Below are 13,866 nucleotides of genomic sequence, written 5' to 3'. Positions count from 1 at the left end.
ACCTCCCTACACTGACCATCTCCTTAAGTTGACCTAATTTTTATAGACCTGACACGCAGCACATGTCCGTGTCAGTACAGTAGGCCTAGTTCTCTGTGTTGACCTTCATATATCATTACAGTCCTGTGGGTGGTCAACTGATACAGTTCTACTATACTAAGTCCCTTTGCCACCCTTTGGGGAGTCTGTATCAATCCCTATCACAAATTATTTCACTTGTTTTATAAACAATGGAGTGACTTCTAGTGAATTCTTTTCTACCAGCCAGAGGGCAGGGACCACCTCTCTCTTCTTCATTCCTGCTAAGTAACAGCTCAGGGATGTAATCAGGAACTACTGGATGGATGAGAAGAAAACACAGTCTCATTCTACAATGGCAAAAGAGAGACGCTTATGGTTTCCACAGTAAAGAGTTGCTTCTGAAATATATATACTTAAATGCAAGTCTGGGGTGAGTTCTCTTGTAATGAAGTTATGGGTCATTTGAAATTACAAATAACATACTGTCTCACCTAAGTGATGATACAATCTTCTTTCCCCTTGGAAAAATCAAATTATCTGATTATATGCACCAGAAGTGGGTCAAGTATAGGAAGTCTACTGTCTATCCATCTTCCATCCAATAATCTGTCCTCTCTGTCTCCCTCTGCCACCCACCAGGTAAGTCATCATTCATTCAGAGGTCATCTACTGGCCACTTTCCTGACCCCAACAACAATTTGCTTTAAGCCATATGTTAACAAGCTAGTGCTTATTACATCCATTGCCTGCACCTTAGAAACAGATCAGCAAGTCACTGTCACTTAGGGCAGAGTAAGGAAGCCACCAGCCGAAATATGACCCAGGCATGTATTTTCTAAGTCCAGGAAAGACTGATTCCAGCCTGTAGCTTATGCCTCTCCCCTCAAGTTCCAAGTGCTCAAATCTTTTACTAGACCTACTAACGAAAGAATCTGACACGGTTGAATTCTATCTCTTAGGTACGTACAAAAACCAATGAATGGCCTGGCTTCCTCTGACACTCAAAGCAAAACCATTTAGGCCACTTTTGATCACACCATCTGAAAAACCCAAGCACTGTCATTCTGAGATTTTATTCCAGAATTTCTATGGCTTATTTCCTTGTATTAGACTTGTGTTTTTAACCCATAGGGAGTCAAACAGAGGTTGCAAAACAGTTCTAGAAGAAGCTTTCTTACCCTTAACATAGGTCTGAAAGGATCTGTCAACTGTGAAGAGAAAATGACAACTTGGTTACACGCCTGTCACTCAAACAATTGCTCTAATTAACAAATTTGTAGTGCTTCATTAGGAGGGGAAATTAAAATGTTAGAATTTTACTTTTAAATGAAGCCCGTTTAGAGAATAATTAACCCACTTTCACACTATCAAAAGTGCCAAGAGTCCCCTCCCCCACTTCACAAGCCTTCGTACATCTAAGCTGACAAGGTCCTGTACAAGTTTAATCAATAGCAATGTGCCCTCTGGCAACGTGATTGGCTCACATTATACATCAGGAGTTTCGCTGTCTTGATCTCCAAACCACACTGGGTAGGTCTAAGGGAGAATGGCCTTCAGACCATAGACTTTTAAGGCCAAATACAAACAGGTATCTGGGGAGAGCTGTCCTTTCCACACATACAGTACAATTACACTGACTTCACCGGTACCCTTCCTTTGTTGGCTGTATATCACTTACAGGTATGGGACACGGAAAGTTCACTATACTTCTTATAGTAGTCAAATAATTAAATAGTTGAGTCACCTTCAACTTCTACCTACTCTGTGTATCATTCTCTGATTGCCTTATCCAGAGATATTATTGTAAAAGAGAACCATTTTTCACACTTACTATGGAGATGAATATAAATAAGAATCATTGAGGAAGATTATAGCTGTCCTATAACTTCAATAGAAGTAGGGAGTGGTATAAATTATGCATAAATAACATAACCAAAGCATAATGGATATTTTATTTAGCTCTAGAGCATAAAAGGCTCCCTATCACATTAAAAATAGAGGGCCAGCAGAGCTGTGTGGTACAGTAGCTTCCTGACCCGAGGCAACAGTGGGGTAGGGCCTGACTTCCAGGAAGAAAAAGCTTAGTGCTTTTCCATTCCAAACATTCTGTGGCTATTCATTGGGGTAAGAGAAATTTAAGGAGACATAGAAAAGACTGATCAAATACAAACTATACAAACTGAAATGTCCAATTTCTGGGCTCAGCTGTGAGTCCCTTTTTTCTCCCCCTGGCAAGTCATTTCCTTGTGTCACAGGGCTGCAGTGGCATAGGAGAGATTCTGTGCCACTGCAGAGAGGAGGCATTTCTTCCACAAACTCAAAAGAATTGAATTTAGCTGAAACAGCAGCTGCCTCACAGGCACTGGGAAGGTGTAAGCACTGGTTGGCCGTCCTGTGCAAACACACACACCTGGGGTTACCTGAGACCAAGCCTGACTGTGCACGTACCCTTGGGTCCTTTTGGAGTAAAGTGTGTGGGACTGTCCCAGGCCGAGCAGCAACATCGATAGGGTTGGATGTCTACAAATTAATTAAACCACAGCTTAGGAAGCACAAAACACGTGACATGAAAAGCAAGATCTTTCCTTTCTTCTAAATTCTAGAAGTCAAATTTTGTTTGTTCCACTGTGAAGTCCAAGCTTCATTCTCTCAGTGACTATGCATGCTCTCTGTGAGGACCAACTGCCTGTTTGCTCAGGGATTCTGACTGGAGACTGCTCTCTCTAGCAATGGCATCTAACAGCAGAGTCGGTCCGGCACACTTCCCCACGACAGAAAGCACAGGACTGAAAAAGAGAAGCACCATGTACCCACATGTCCCCGATACCTCCTCATCTGAAGCACACGGCGGCAGCGACTGCCCTTGTAATTTTGCTTCATCACAAAACATTCTAAGAAATGCTTAAGTGAACATTATTATAATTTGCAGTATCAGGTGCTTCTCATCAGAATAACAAAGATTTTACAGACATTAGGCTAACTCTCTAAATTTTACCTGGCAGACACTAACAAGGAATTGCACTCAGTAATTACTCATTAGCAGTGGTGGAAATGGGACACGAGAACCTAATTTAGGGACCACACAGATCTAACATTAAATGATTTCTGGGGTAATTCTGCTCTGTCTCTCTTATTCCCACCACCATTCCTTAACATCACTAACATTAACCTTATCTGTAGGCTTCTGCCCTTTCGATCACCAACAATAAAAAGCCTACTTGGGGCATGGTCACTACTTTCTAGAGGGAAAGGATTCAGAAATTGCCACCAGTTCTGTTATTTAAGAAATCACAACTTCTATGAATTCTCCCACAGCAGGAAGTTAACTCCTGTGGAAAAAAAAGGAGCTCCAGTTTAGGCACGAAGCTGGCCTACCAGGAGAAGGGAAAGAAAGAATGAAAGGAAGAAAAGCAATCAGCTGCAGTACAACTAACAATTAAGCTGGAGTTGTTAACAGCCTGATTTGCATACATATGAAGAACTCCACTAATGAACTGCAATCTACATATTCAATCAGTACGATGGCCTGGAAAGGCCTATTTCAACACCAGGAGAGACACTTTCTTGCCCAGATGTAGTTTCTGTGTGATTGGATAATTGCGAGTGAGGGAAATGGTCTAATTTATTAAATGACCTACCAGTCTGTTTGGGGAGGCACTAGAGATTTGCTGCAATCTAGAGGGGACAGACCAGGTTCTGAGGGATTAGTGAAGAGCAGATTGGGTTTGAAAGAGTTGAAAAATCCCCATTTTAACTCCAGACAGGAGGTGTTCAACATGGCCATCATAAAAGCCCTCTGTATACACAACCCTGCATCTAAGCTGCAATTCCATGCAGCCAAATACGATTTCCAACGTTCAGCCATCCCGACCCTTATGCCTTTTGATTTCTTTCCCTCTTTCTAGTTGGAAGGCAACATGCCTTTGCAGATACAACATGTGCCAACCTAGGAGACTCTGGCCCCAAACTGGAGTGTTACCTTAGAAATGAGATGAAGGCTGGGGAGAGAGAAAACCAAAATCCACACACAGCAAAACATCTTATTATAAAATCTGAGAATCGTTACCAACATGAGTACTTCTCACTTTCTGAGGGAGGGGGATATGAAATAGGGGCTATATTAAATTTTTTTCCCCTAAGACAAGAGTCTTACTCTGTTGCCCTCGGTAGAGTGCCATGGCATCACAGCTCACAACCGCCTCAAACTCCTGGGCTCGAGTGATTCTCCTGCCCCAGCTTCCCAAGTAGCTGGGACTACAGGAGCCCATCACAACGCCTGGCAATTTTTTGGTTGCAGTTGTCATTGTTTTTTAGCCAGCCTGGGCCGGGTTTGAACCTGCCAGTCTCACTGTATGTGGCTGGTGCTGTAACCACTGTAACCACTTGGCTATGGCTGCCAAGCCAGGGGCTATAATTAATTTTTTTTTGCAGTTTTTGGCTGGGGCTGGGTTTGAACCCACCACCTCTGGCATATGGGGCTGGGGCCCTACTCCTTTGAGCCACAGGCACCGCCCAGCTATAATTAAATTTTTAACAGGTAGTGGGTTCTGACAATTACTCTTCAGTATGACTTCCAGAGGTAGCCCAAGTTGAACAGTGTATCACTGACCAGATGGGGCAGGATTTAGTTATTGTACAGGTTAGTTTCACACTAGTATGTTAGTAACTGATGACGAAGTCTTGACCTTGAAGAGAGGGAGAAATGAGTACATGAAAGGCAGGCAGTGCCGCCACCTGCAGGCAGACCCTACCTGCATAGACATGGGCTAATGAGGGAATGAAGGCAGATGAGTGCAAGAATCTTCTCTGATACAATTAACAGGATACGCTTATATTTTTAGAAACTTTATCCTCCTCTTCTACTAAAAATCAACAAACATTCACTTTTAGAACATTTCATAGAATCCCTAATTAGCAGCTTATGACCACATTATTGGCAGTAAAAAAATAACAAATTCTATATTTTAAAGAGCACAGGATATCTTAGCTTAAGAATACATGGGTAGTACACATTGAATATGAAGTTTTTGCTCAAGTTTAAAAGTAGATGGACTAGAGATACCCTCACTCTAATCCCAAAGGTCATGTAGGAGCTGATAAATTAGTCACTGTGCAGGTGAGAGGATGCAGAACCCACCTGCACACCTAGCCTGGGCTCCACTTCTAAACATCCCCAGGTGTTTTCTCTGGCAGAGTTCTCTTACCTTCGGCTGAAATGCTCCTTGTAGTGAACCAAAAGGGCCAGTGGGGGGAATCATAGGCGGGATGCCCGACACTGCTGGAGGATAGGAATGGAAGAGCTGTGGCCAGAGATGGGAGGGGGAAAAAGATTTTAGTAGAAGGCAAGTGATATATTCAAATTCCCTTCCCACTGAAAGACATCAACATTAGCAAGACAAGTAATCTCAGTCTGGTGCTATTAGTCAAGAAGCCAGGATGAAATGATCACACAGATGTGCCATGAATGTTTAACTGAAAAAGTTAAAAGTAGTTCAGAATCAATCAGCCAACAAATGATGTCCCAGATGAGGACATCATTAGAAAAGGGAGCTGTTCTAATTATTAATTGTTAAATCGGAGAGAAGTCCTAAATGGTTGGAGATTTTAATGCATTTTAAAAACAGGAGGGATGCTGAGCCAAATAAGATGCCTAGAAAATTACCAGTTAATTAGAAAAAAAGGAGTCAGAAAAAAGGAAAAAAAGAAAAAGAAGAAAAAGAAGCAACTCTTTATGAGTGCCAGGATTTTATACCATTAAAACTCAATTAGCACTTTTAGATTTGTAATAGTTTGAGGAAATGAGGATATATTCACAATCCTTGCTTCATTAGGTTGCTCTAGAAGAGGCAGTTTCAGACGACAATTTAATTTTCTCATCTAAAATAATGACAAATATTTGTGGGAGGGTAAAATAAAATGGCTCAGTATATACGTTAAATGGAGCTGCCAACTTTTCTAGAAGATGGATTATAGTAGTGTAGAAATAACCCATGTCTGGGATATACCAGCTAGTTTTAAGTTACTCTTGTTTCTCAGAGTTTCAGGGACTCAAAGTACTTCTACATTAATGTCCAAATTCTTATGGCCAGTTCTGAATTATGTCTGCTATTTAATGAACAAGCTCACTGGAAGTTTGAGTGTCAGTCCACTCAATGATGGGGGAAGAATGATTCTGAATGAATAGGAATTTTCTTGAATCAACAGCTTATGAAGGACACAAATGAGGAAAGAAATACACAGCAATACTAAAGAAAGTGCAACCGCATTTTCCCCTCCCTCTTAAAATTTCATACTTCTGAGATTTTACTGCTCTGGTTCCATTTACTTTGATCAAACCACCATATAAATATTTAAGGAGTACTCCCCACCCCTATGATTGTGTAGTATGCAAAAAATACAATAATAACCAAAGATTTTCTTAATATTGCATTCAGGTTAGCTATTTTTGGTAAAAAGACGAAAACATTTCACAATCGTGTCTGTTTTCTGAGCAAATACATTTTCTGATGGTCTTTATTTCATTTTGCTCCCTTCAATGATGCGGCAAACTTTTTCAGACTAATTGATATTGAACTAAATCCACTTAAACAGTGATTGCAAGCCAAGTGCCCTCATTTAAAACTACTTTTAAGTCTAAAATTGTGTTTTAGATACTTGAGTGCATTGAATCTTAATTCCCCTTATAACATCCTAATCCCCAAAGCAGGGGAGACTAAGTACTTCATATATTATCCACTATAACTAATAATATGAAATAACTCTCTCACCGTACACTGTACAAAGCAGAGTAATTAAATACTTGCCACAGTAAAACACACTCAAATTTCTATTACTCTGTCTCCAGGTGGGCATTTTTCCTTTACTGTTTATAATTAAAACACTGTTCTTACCATTTCCTTTTGCTTTATTTTGTTACTGATCTCTTAGAATACAAATGTACTTGACTTTTCTCACCTACAGCAAAGCCTGGGTGCCTGTAGCTCAGTGGTTAGGGCACTGGCCAATTATACTGGGGCTGGCGGGTTTGAACCCAGCCCGGGCCTGCTAAACAACAATAACAACTACAACAAAAAAATAGCCAGCTGTTATGGCAGGCGCCTGTAGTCCCAGCTACTTGGGAGGCTGAGGAAAGAGAATTGGTTAAGCCCAAGGGTTTGAGGTTGCTGTGAGCTGTGATGCTACAGCACTCTACCGAGGGTGAAATAGTTCAAAGCCTGAAAAGCAGTAAAGTAATAAAGCACAAAATCTTCAAACAATTCAGGCCTCTAGGCTTACTGTCCATCTTAAACCTAGGACAAGACTCTGTAGAATAAGTATATAAAAAGGCACTGCATTTGGTCCTAGGAAGTAAATCTGAGCCACTTGAACACACTAAACTTTTGATAACAATTATTTTGCTAGCTGCTCTTTACATTAGTGAAGTCCAGACTAAGGGCAGAATGGTGCCTTTCATGAGACACACTCAAAGAGGAAATCCATAGGGATGATGAATTTTGTATGTCCATTTAAAAAATATTTCTGCATCACAGTACTGAGCAGAAAAGGGTGGACCATGTTGGGGGAGGGGGTCATCACTCAAATATACTTAAGATACTTTTCTGATTTCTTCTTGAAGAGGCCTTCCTCGTGTTATTTCAGAATGCTTCTAGAGTAAACAGTTCTTAATTGATTTCTAATACTTTCTAGTCCTGACTTCTCAGCTACACTCCTAAGACAGCCTCTAATTATCTGGTTCAAAGTAAGAATGAATTCAGTCTTTGCTGACCTATTAAAGTATTAGTAGCACTGTTTTTTAAACAGTAAGGTAACACTATCTAAAAATCAAAGCAAGAATAGTTGTGTACAGTGAATCAACATGGCTATAATCATTTTAATCTTCTTTTTTTCTGGTTTCATTTTAAAAATGTAAATCAAACATTTAGCAAAGAAACTTGCAAATTTTCAAATAAAAATGATGCAGTATGCACCCCATAATCAAAATATCACAGTAAAATATTCAAGGTCTTTGTAGAAAAAGCTCTTGTAACTTAATTTGGTACCAATGTGAGTTTCAAAACATACTCTTAAAATTGCAGAATATTAGTAAATAAAGAACACTGAGTTTAAAGAGCAAAACAGCACTTATTTCAATTTTAAGAGTTATTCAAGTTAAACAATATTTTTACTTTCAGTCATAGCAAACTCAGGAGAATAATAACAGCCATATGGAAAAGGGTTCTGTGTGTCTAGAGCAAATGAAAATCTACTTTTTGAAAAATTGTGTCTCTAAAAGACAAGGGATTTTCTATTATTAGAGGAAATAATTCAGGTTGAATTTCAGGAATTCTCTGTTACTGACATTTCAATTGAAGACTGAAATCCCATGATTTCAGACTCTCTAGAAACTGTAGTAACTCAGGAGCAGACACCTCACTTTGGAGGACAGATGCCTGACTTTCAGGGAAGTTCAACTCTGTAGTCTGTGCTGGGCTTATGATCTTTTGATTCAGAAGATGATACTGCATCTTTACCAAAAGCAAAATGCCACAAAAGCAAGCATCCAAAGTGACAGGAGCAATGGGAACGCTGGCAGAGATGATTAAAGAAGGCTACTAGTCATTTACTGATCTGTGGCAAGAGCACAAAAATGGAAAAGCAGTTACATTAAATGGGTAGCATGGTAACAAAACTCACACTGTGCCGGTAGAATGGGTCAACTTTTGTAGGGTATTTGTCAAACTGTAAAGGGATCAAAGGAAAAGCTAGTTACTTAATCTGCATTTTTGTTCACTGCTTCAGTGGAGATGGCCCTAAACAAGCTTCTCTGTCATTAAGCTGTCATCAGACTCAGTAACCTCATCTATATAAACCATCCTGAGCTCATGACAAGAAACCAACAAAAATGGAAAAAGAGTGAAAACCCATACACTACGTTTGGGTCCTGGACAAACTACGTCTTTCTTTCTACTCTATAATAAGAGATTGGCACAAACCAAACACTTAAACTGGAGGAAATAGGCAATTATTCAGATAAATCAGAGAGAAGGGAGCATTTGGTCTGATTTACACAGAGAATTCCCTGTATTTTCATCTTTGGCAGAAAAATCACACATTCAGCTATCTTCAGAAGTATACTATATACACTCAAATACAAAGCAATCTGGGCTAGATGGTATGGCCATACTTTTGAACAGGAAGAGTATAGTACTGTTGCCTAAATAATTGTTTTCTCTAAATAATGTCATCATACTGGTGCTGTAATTCCCTCAATAACTACTTTCAGTTAGATTTAATTTGTGAAACGATTTTACACAGGCCAGCATAAAATTCATTCTCAAAATATTAGGCCTTTCAAAACATAATTATTAAGAAGCATAGTCCATCTGGAGAAATGACACAGGATTTGTTATGAATAGTTTTTTTGGGGGGGGACTGTCAAGACTCATCATTAATACTCCTTGAAACAAAAAACTTACAAAACTAACTTAAAAAGTATTTTTAAACAAATTAAGTTGAGCAACATGAGGGAGGAAAGGGAGAGCAAGGAGAGGTCGCTCTTCCCGTTGGGTGAAGGAAACTCTTAAAATCATTGAATCCATCCAGGCCCTTTCTGGGAGTAAAAAAAAAAAAATCATGGAATTCAAATTTATTCTCATGCCTACATTAACTGCCTTAAAATCAAGCATTTACTTAAATATTGGGAATGAAACAAGTAAAATACTCTAACGCTCACCATTAGAGATAGGACTCTATCTCAGAACATACAGCATTCTAACATGGCAGAACTAAGTACCGTTTCTGATTTAAAAAAAAAAAAAAAAACCTAACTAATTTATAGTGTCTGGCATGTGCTAATTCCCAGTTAAGACCAAGGCTGTGTTGTCACCCGTGGCACCTCTTACCCTGCGGTAGAGTTATGTCCCTGCAGAGAGCATCCACCCCTGATCACTTGCTGACAGGACACAATACCAGCTTAGGGAACCGTCTTAAGAAATAGGAGAACTAGAACACCGCTAATGAAGCAGTTTAGGGAAACCATCTGAAAGCCTCCTGGCAGGCCTCATCATCTTCTCTTTTCCTCACTCCTAACATTCTGTAAGCATTTATGTGCCAGCACTTGGTGCAAAACATGGGCAAACACATTTTATATCTGGTCACAATCCCCTAGGATGCTCAAGAAAATGAAACAAGTCTTTAAAGGTTAACTGCCAACACTGGACATGACTGTTTTGAGGCCATGTAGAATAAAATCCACTCAATACTAGATGCTACTGTCCAGAAGACTATTCCTATTTTAGGCCACTAAAGTTAGAGCTGCCCAAGGTAGGATACTTTCATGTCCTTCTGTCCAGCAAACAGCCATCACTCCCCATCCATTCTCCCATGGCCCCAGCTGCCCATTCCAACCCCACCGTGCTGCATGAAGAAAAGAGTCGTGCTCTACTTATCCTCACATTTCTGCCTGGGGTACGCACCATGGGAGGTGCTGGCGTCGGCATGATGGCAGTGGGAGGGATGGCGTGGGGGAACGGTGTGAAGGTGTGCTGGTGTGTGTGCTGGTGCGTGTGCTGGTGTTGGTGCTGGTGCTGATGGAACTCGGTCCGCAGGTAGGGCGGAGGGCCAAGGGAAGCCCCACGGTCAGCACTCTGAGAGGCCAGAAAACGTGTGTTCAGTTCTTGTCGCAAGATGTCTTGCTCTGGAAAAGAAAAGGGAAGCAATGACACTTTTTCCTTCGGAACGGAACATGCAAGTGCCTTCCCATGGAGGGATACAGGGCGGTGGACACAGTAGCTGGGGGCTACAGGGTGCAGCCAGGTTCTGAGATCAAAGTGGCCAACAAATGAAGCAGAGAAGATGGAGGCCCAGTGGCCACCCAGCCTCCCAGGTCTCTAGCTAGCCTCTCTGCTTTCAGGCTCAGGCAGTTAGTTCATCAATGTGTGGAGCTCCAAGAACTCCAAGGCCATCGGCCAGAGTCCAATTTCCAGCTCTGTTACTGCTAGGTGAGTGACTCTGGGCATGGTAGGTAACCCATCTGGTTGGTTTCCTTATCCATAAGGAGGGGAGAATATTATCTATGGGTTTGTTCTGAGGGCTAAAGAAATCAGCACATTCACATGTTTAAGAACAGTGATGGCATACTAATAAATGTCGGATGTTTACAGGGCAGGGCTTTCATGCCCTTTTACAGCATCACTTACTGCCTTATGGCTCTCTGCACTGATGGTAGGACATGGCTTCTCTGGTCCCCAAACTGGGGCCCTTGGCTTGATTAACACAGGCTAAAAGGAAAGGACCCACTAATACACACCATGTATGTTCTTAAAATTCTGGGACATTAGCTCGGCACTTGTAGTTTAGCAGCTAGGGCACTGGTCACATACACTGAGGCTGGTGGTTTTGAACCCAGCCCAGGTCTGCCAAACAACAACAACAACAACAACAACAAAGAAATTCTGGGATATACTGTTACAAAGAATATGTCCTTCCCTGCCAAGAAGACTACTCAATGAAAACAAGCCCCTTTAAGTAGGACACAATTGGGGCTGTGCCTGTGGCTCAGTGGGTAGGGCGCTGGCCCCATATACCAAGGGTGGTGGGTTCAAACCCAGCCCCAGCCAAACTGCAAAAAAATAGCCTGGCGTTGTGGCGGACGCCTGTAGTCCTAGCTACTCGGGAGGCTGAGGCAAGAGAATTGTCTAAGCCCAGGAGTTGGAGGTTGCTATGAGCTATGTGACACCATGGCACTCTACTAAGGGTGATAAAGTAAGACTACCAAAAAACAAACAACAAAAAAAAAAACTAGTATACAATCTAAGATTATAGAGGGAAATAGCCATGGGCCTAGGAAACCTTTTATCATTCTTCTGGGTGCCCAGTTGACAGGGCACATACCATCTGTATTTTACTGCTCTGTGGGTGAGCTTAGGTGGAAAAACCTCTCAGCTTCAAAGAAACCTATTGTCTTCGGGCAGTGCCTGGTTCCCTGGGGTTTTCCTAGGTTAGTCTGGGTGGTGAGCCTCTGCCCACACAGGATTTGAGAAAGAGTATAAGAAAGCAAGACAATTGTAAACAAATACAACTCTATAACCAGGAACAACACAGCGGGTCACCAGTGAGGGACAGTGGTGGGCACACAGGCAAGCAGGCCCAGGCACCTCCGTCCTACCTGAGTAAGTGCTCCCGGCCGGGTGTCCCGGGACCTGCAGACTCCCTGATGTCAGTGGTGGTGGAGGAGGCAAAGCAGTAGGAGGGGCAAACATATTGGGGTGATGTGAGTGTGCAGGGGGCTGGAGGGTGGGTGTGAAGCTGTGCAGGGGGCTGTGGTTGGGCAAAGAGAGGGGGAACGGGGAGGCAGAGGGGTGGTGGGAGAGGTGTGGAGGGGCAGGCTGAGTCTTCGCTGGAGTGCTGCTTCTGCTACTGCTGTGGAGTAAGGAAAAAAGAAAAAACAAAAAGGAAGCAAGAAATTTATTTTCTGCAAGAAAAAAGAAAAAAAGAAAAAGAAAGAAAAAAAGAAAAAACATCCTATCTCCTTCCCCACAGCCGTCACACGTTCTCCTTGCCCCTTCTTCACAGAGCCTCCCAGCACATTCAGCAGTTCCCGTGCACCTGCCCATCACTACTGCAGATAGAGCTGCTGGGCATCTCCGTGTTCTAACGCTGATTCTGGCTAAAACTCAGGGCCAGAGCTTCATCTCTGTCCCTATAAAGTCCCCAGTCTTCACATCTTCCACTAGTCACACTTATATAAAGCAATAACATGAGGGAAAAGAAATAAAGCCATAATCTGAGGTCACCACATGTGTCTATTACCTCTTAAAGCAATACAAGTACAACTAGGGGCCTGGATCTGCTTCTCACCCTATGGACTGGAGGCCACAGAAATAGCGTCAGGGTCAGAGTGGCCTGGCCATGTAGGGACAGAATCAGAGTGCCTAAGGCTGTTACCTCTCTGTCTTAGACAGGGAAAAGCAACTCCCTGAATCCTGAAGTTACCAGGTTTTCAAAAGGAATTACAAAGAAACAAAGTCTCCCCAGACCTGCGGGGTTAGATTATAACCTCTGGGACCCCAAGGGTGGGTGTTACTTAGCTCTGTGCATGGAGTTTCTGCATCACTACTCTTTGCCATTTTGGTCTGTGCTACTTTTAATACTTTTCCTTTGTAACTTGGCAAAAACAACACAGAAGAGAGCCTGGATTTCCAGACAAATGTTTCTCTCTTTCTCTAAGCAGTTTGTTTCTTCTCTACTTCTCTGACCCACATTGGAAGAAGTAAATTATGATGGAAAAACTCAAATCAGGACAGTCCCTATGGCTCAGTGGGTATAATTTATATAGCAGATTATTCATGGAGAAGTCCTAATAAAATGAGCTTTAAAATACTGTTAATTTTGAATCTTGCTAACATGAGCCTTTATAGCAAAATATTAAACTTTGGGGGATGGTGGTTGGAATTAATAGGATATGGTTTTCTTCCTGAAACCGTTACTCAGTGAGTAGGGTGCTGGCCACATATACTGAGGGTTGCGGGTTCAAACCCTGCCCCGGCCAAACTGCAACAAAAAAATAGCTGGGTGTTGTGGTGGGCACCTGTAGTCCCAGCTACTTGGGAGGATGAGGCAAGAGAATTGCCTAAGCCCAGGAATTAGAGGTTGCTGTGAGCTGTTTCTACAAAAAGAAAACAAACTCTAACCAGAATACTCCCCATCTTCCCACCATTGGAGTTGCAGGGAGATGGAGCTTTCTTTAAAACTTCCTCCTTGGCTTGGCGCTTGTGGCTCAAGTGGCTAAGGCGCCAGCCACATACACCTAAGGTGGCGGGTTCGAATCCAGCCTGGGCCCGCCAAACAACAATGATGGCTGCAACC

At 42.1% G+C, this 13,866-nt stretch overlaps 1 protein-coding gene across 3 annotated transcripts in view; it reads right to left on the bottom strand.

The window, feature by feature from the left end:
* AUTS2 (AUTS2, activator of transcription and developmental regulator) overlaps positions 1 to 13,866 on the bottom strand; it is a 1,212,799-nt gene that overhangs the window by 16,331 nt on the left and 1,182,602 nt on the right. Inside the window, exons 8-13 of one of the 3 annotated variants that reach the window (XM_003794208.3) lie at positions 12,167 to 12,420; positions 10,476 to 10,696; positions 8,695 to 8,739; positions 5,226 to 5,321; positions 2,470 to 2,541; positions 1,200 to 1,229 (exon numbers count right to left, since the gene is read on the bottom strand). In XM_003794208.3, coding sequence (XP_003794256.1) covers positions 1,200 to 1,229; positions 2,470 to 2,541; positions 5,226 to 5,321; positions 8,695 to 8,739; positions 10,476 to 10,696; positions 12,167 to 12,420 — 718 coding nt within the window. Of the gene's footprint in view, positions 1 to 1,199; positions 1,230 to 2,469; positions 2,542 to 5,225; positions 5,322 to 8,694; positions 8,740 to 10,454; positions 10,697 to 12,166; positions 12,421 to 13,866 lie in introns of all 3 variants that reach the window. The other 2 variants (XM_023515688.1, XM_003794209.2) reach the window with 2 other exon arrangements.

This window comes from Otolemur garnettii, unplaced genomic scaffold (genome assembly GCF_000181295.1).
Source record: "Otolemur garnettii isolate 467f Iridium unplaced genomic scaffold, OtoGar3 scaffold00077, whole genome shotgun sequence".
In the NCBI taxonomy this organism is placed as follows: Eukaryota; Metazoa; Chordata; class Mammalia; order Primates; family Galagidae; genus Otolemur; species Otolemur garnettii.
Note: the sequence above shows the minus strand (reverse complement) of the source record. Positions and strands in the feature narration are given on the sequence as shown.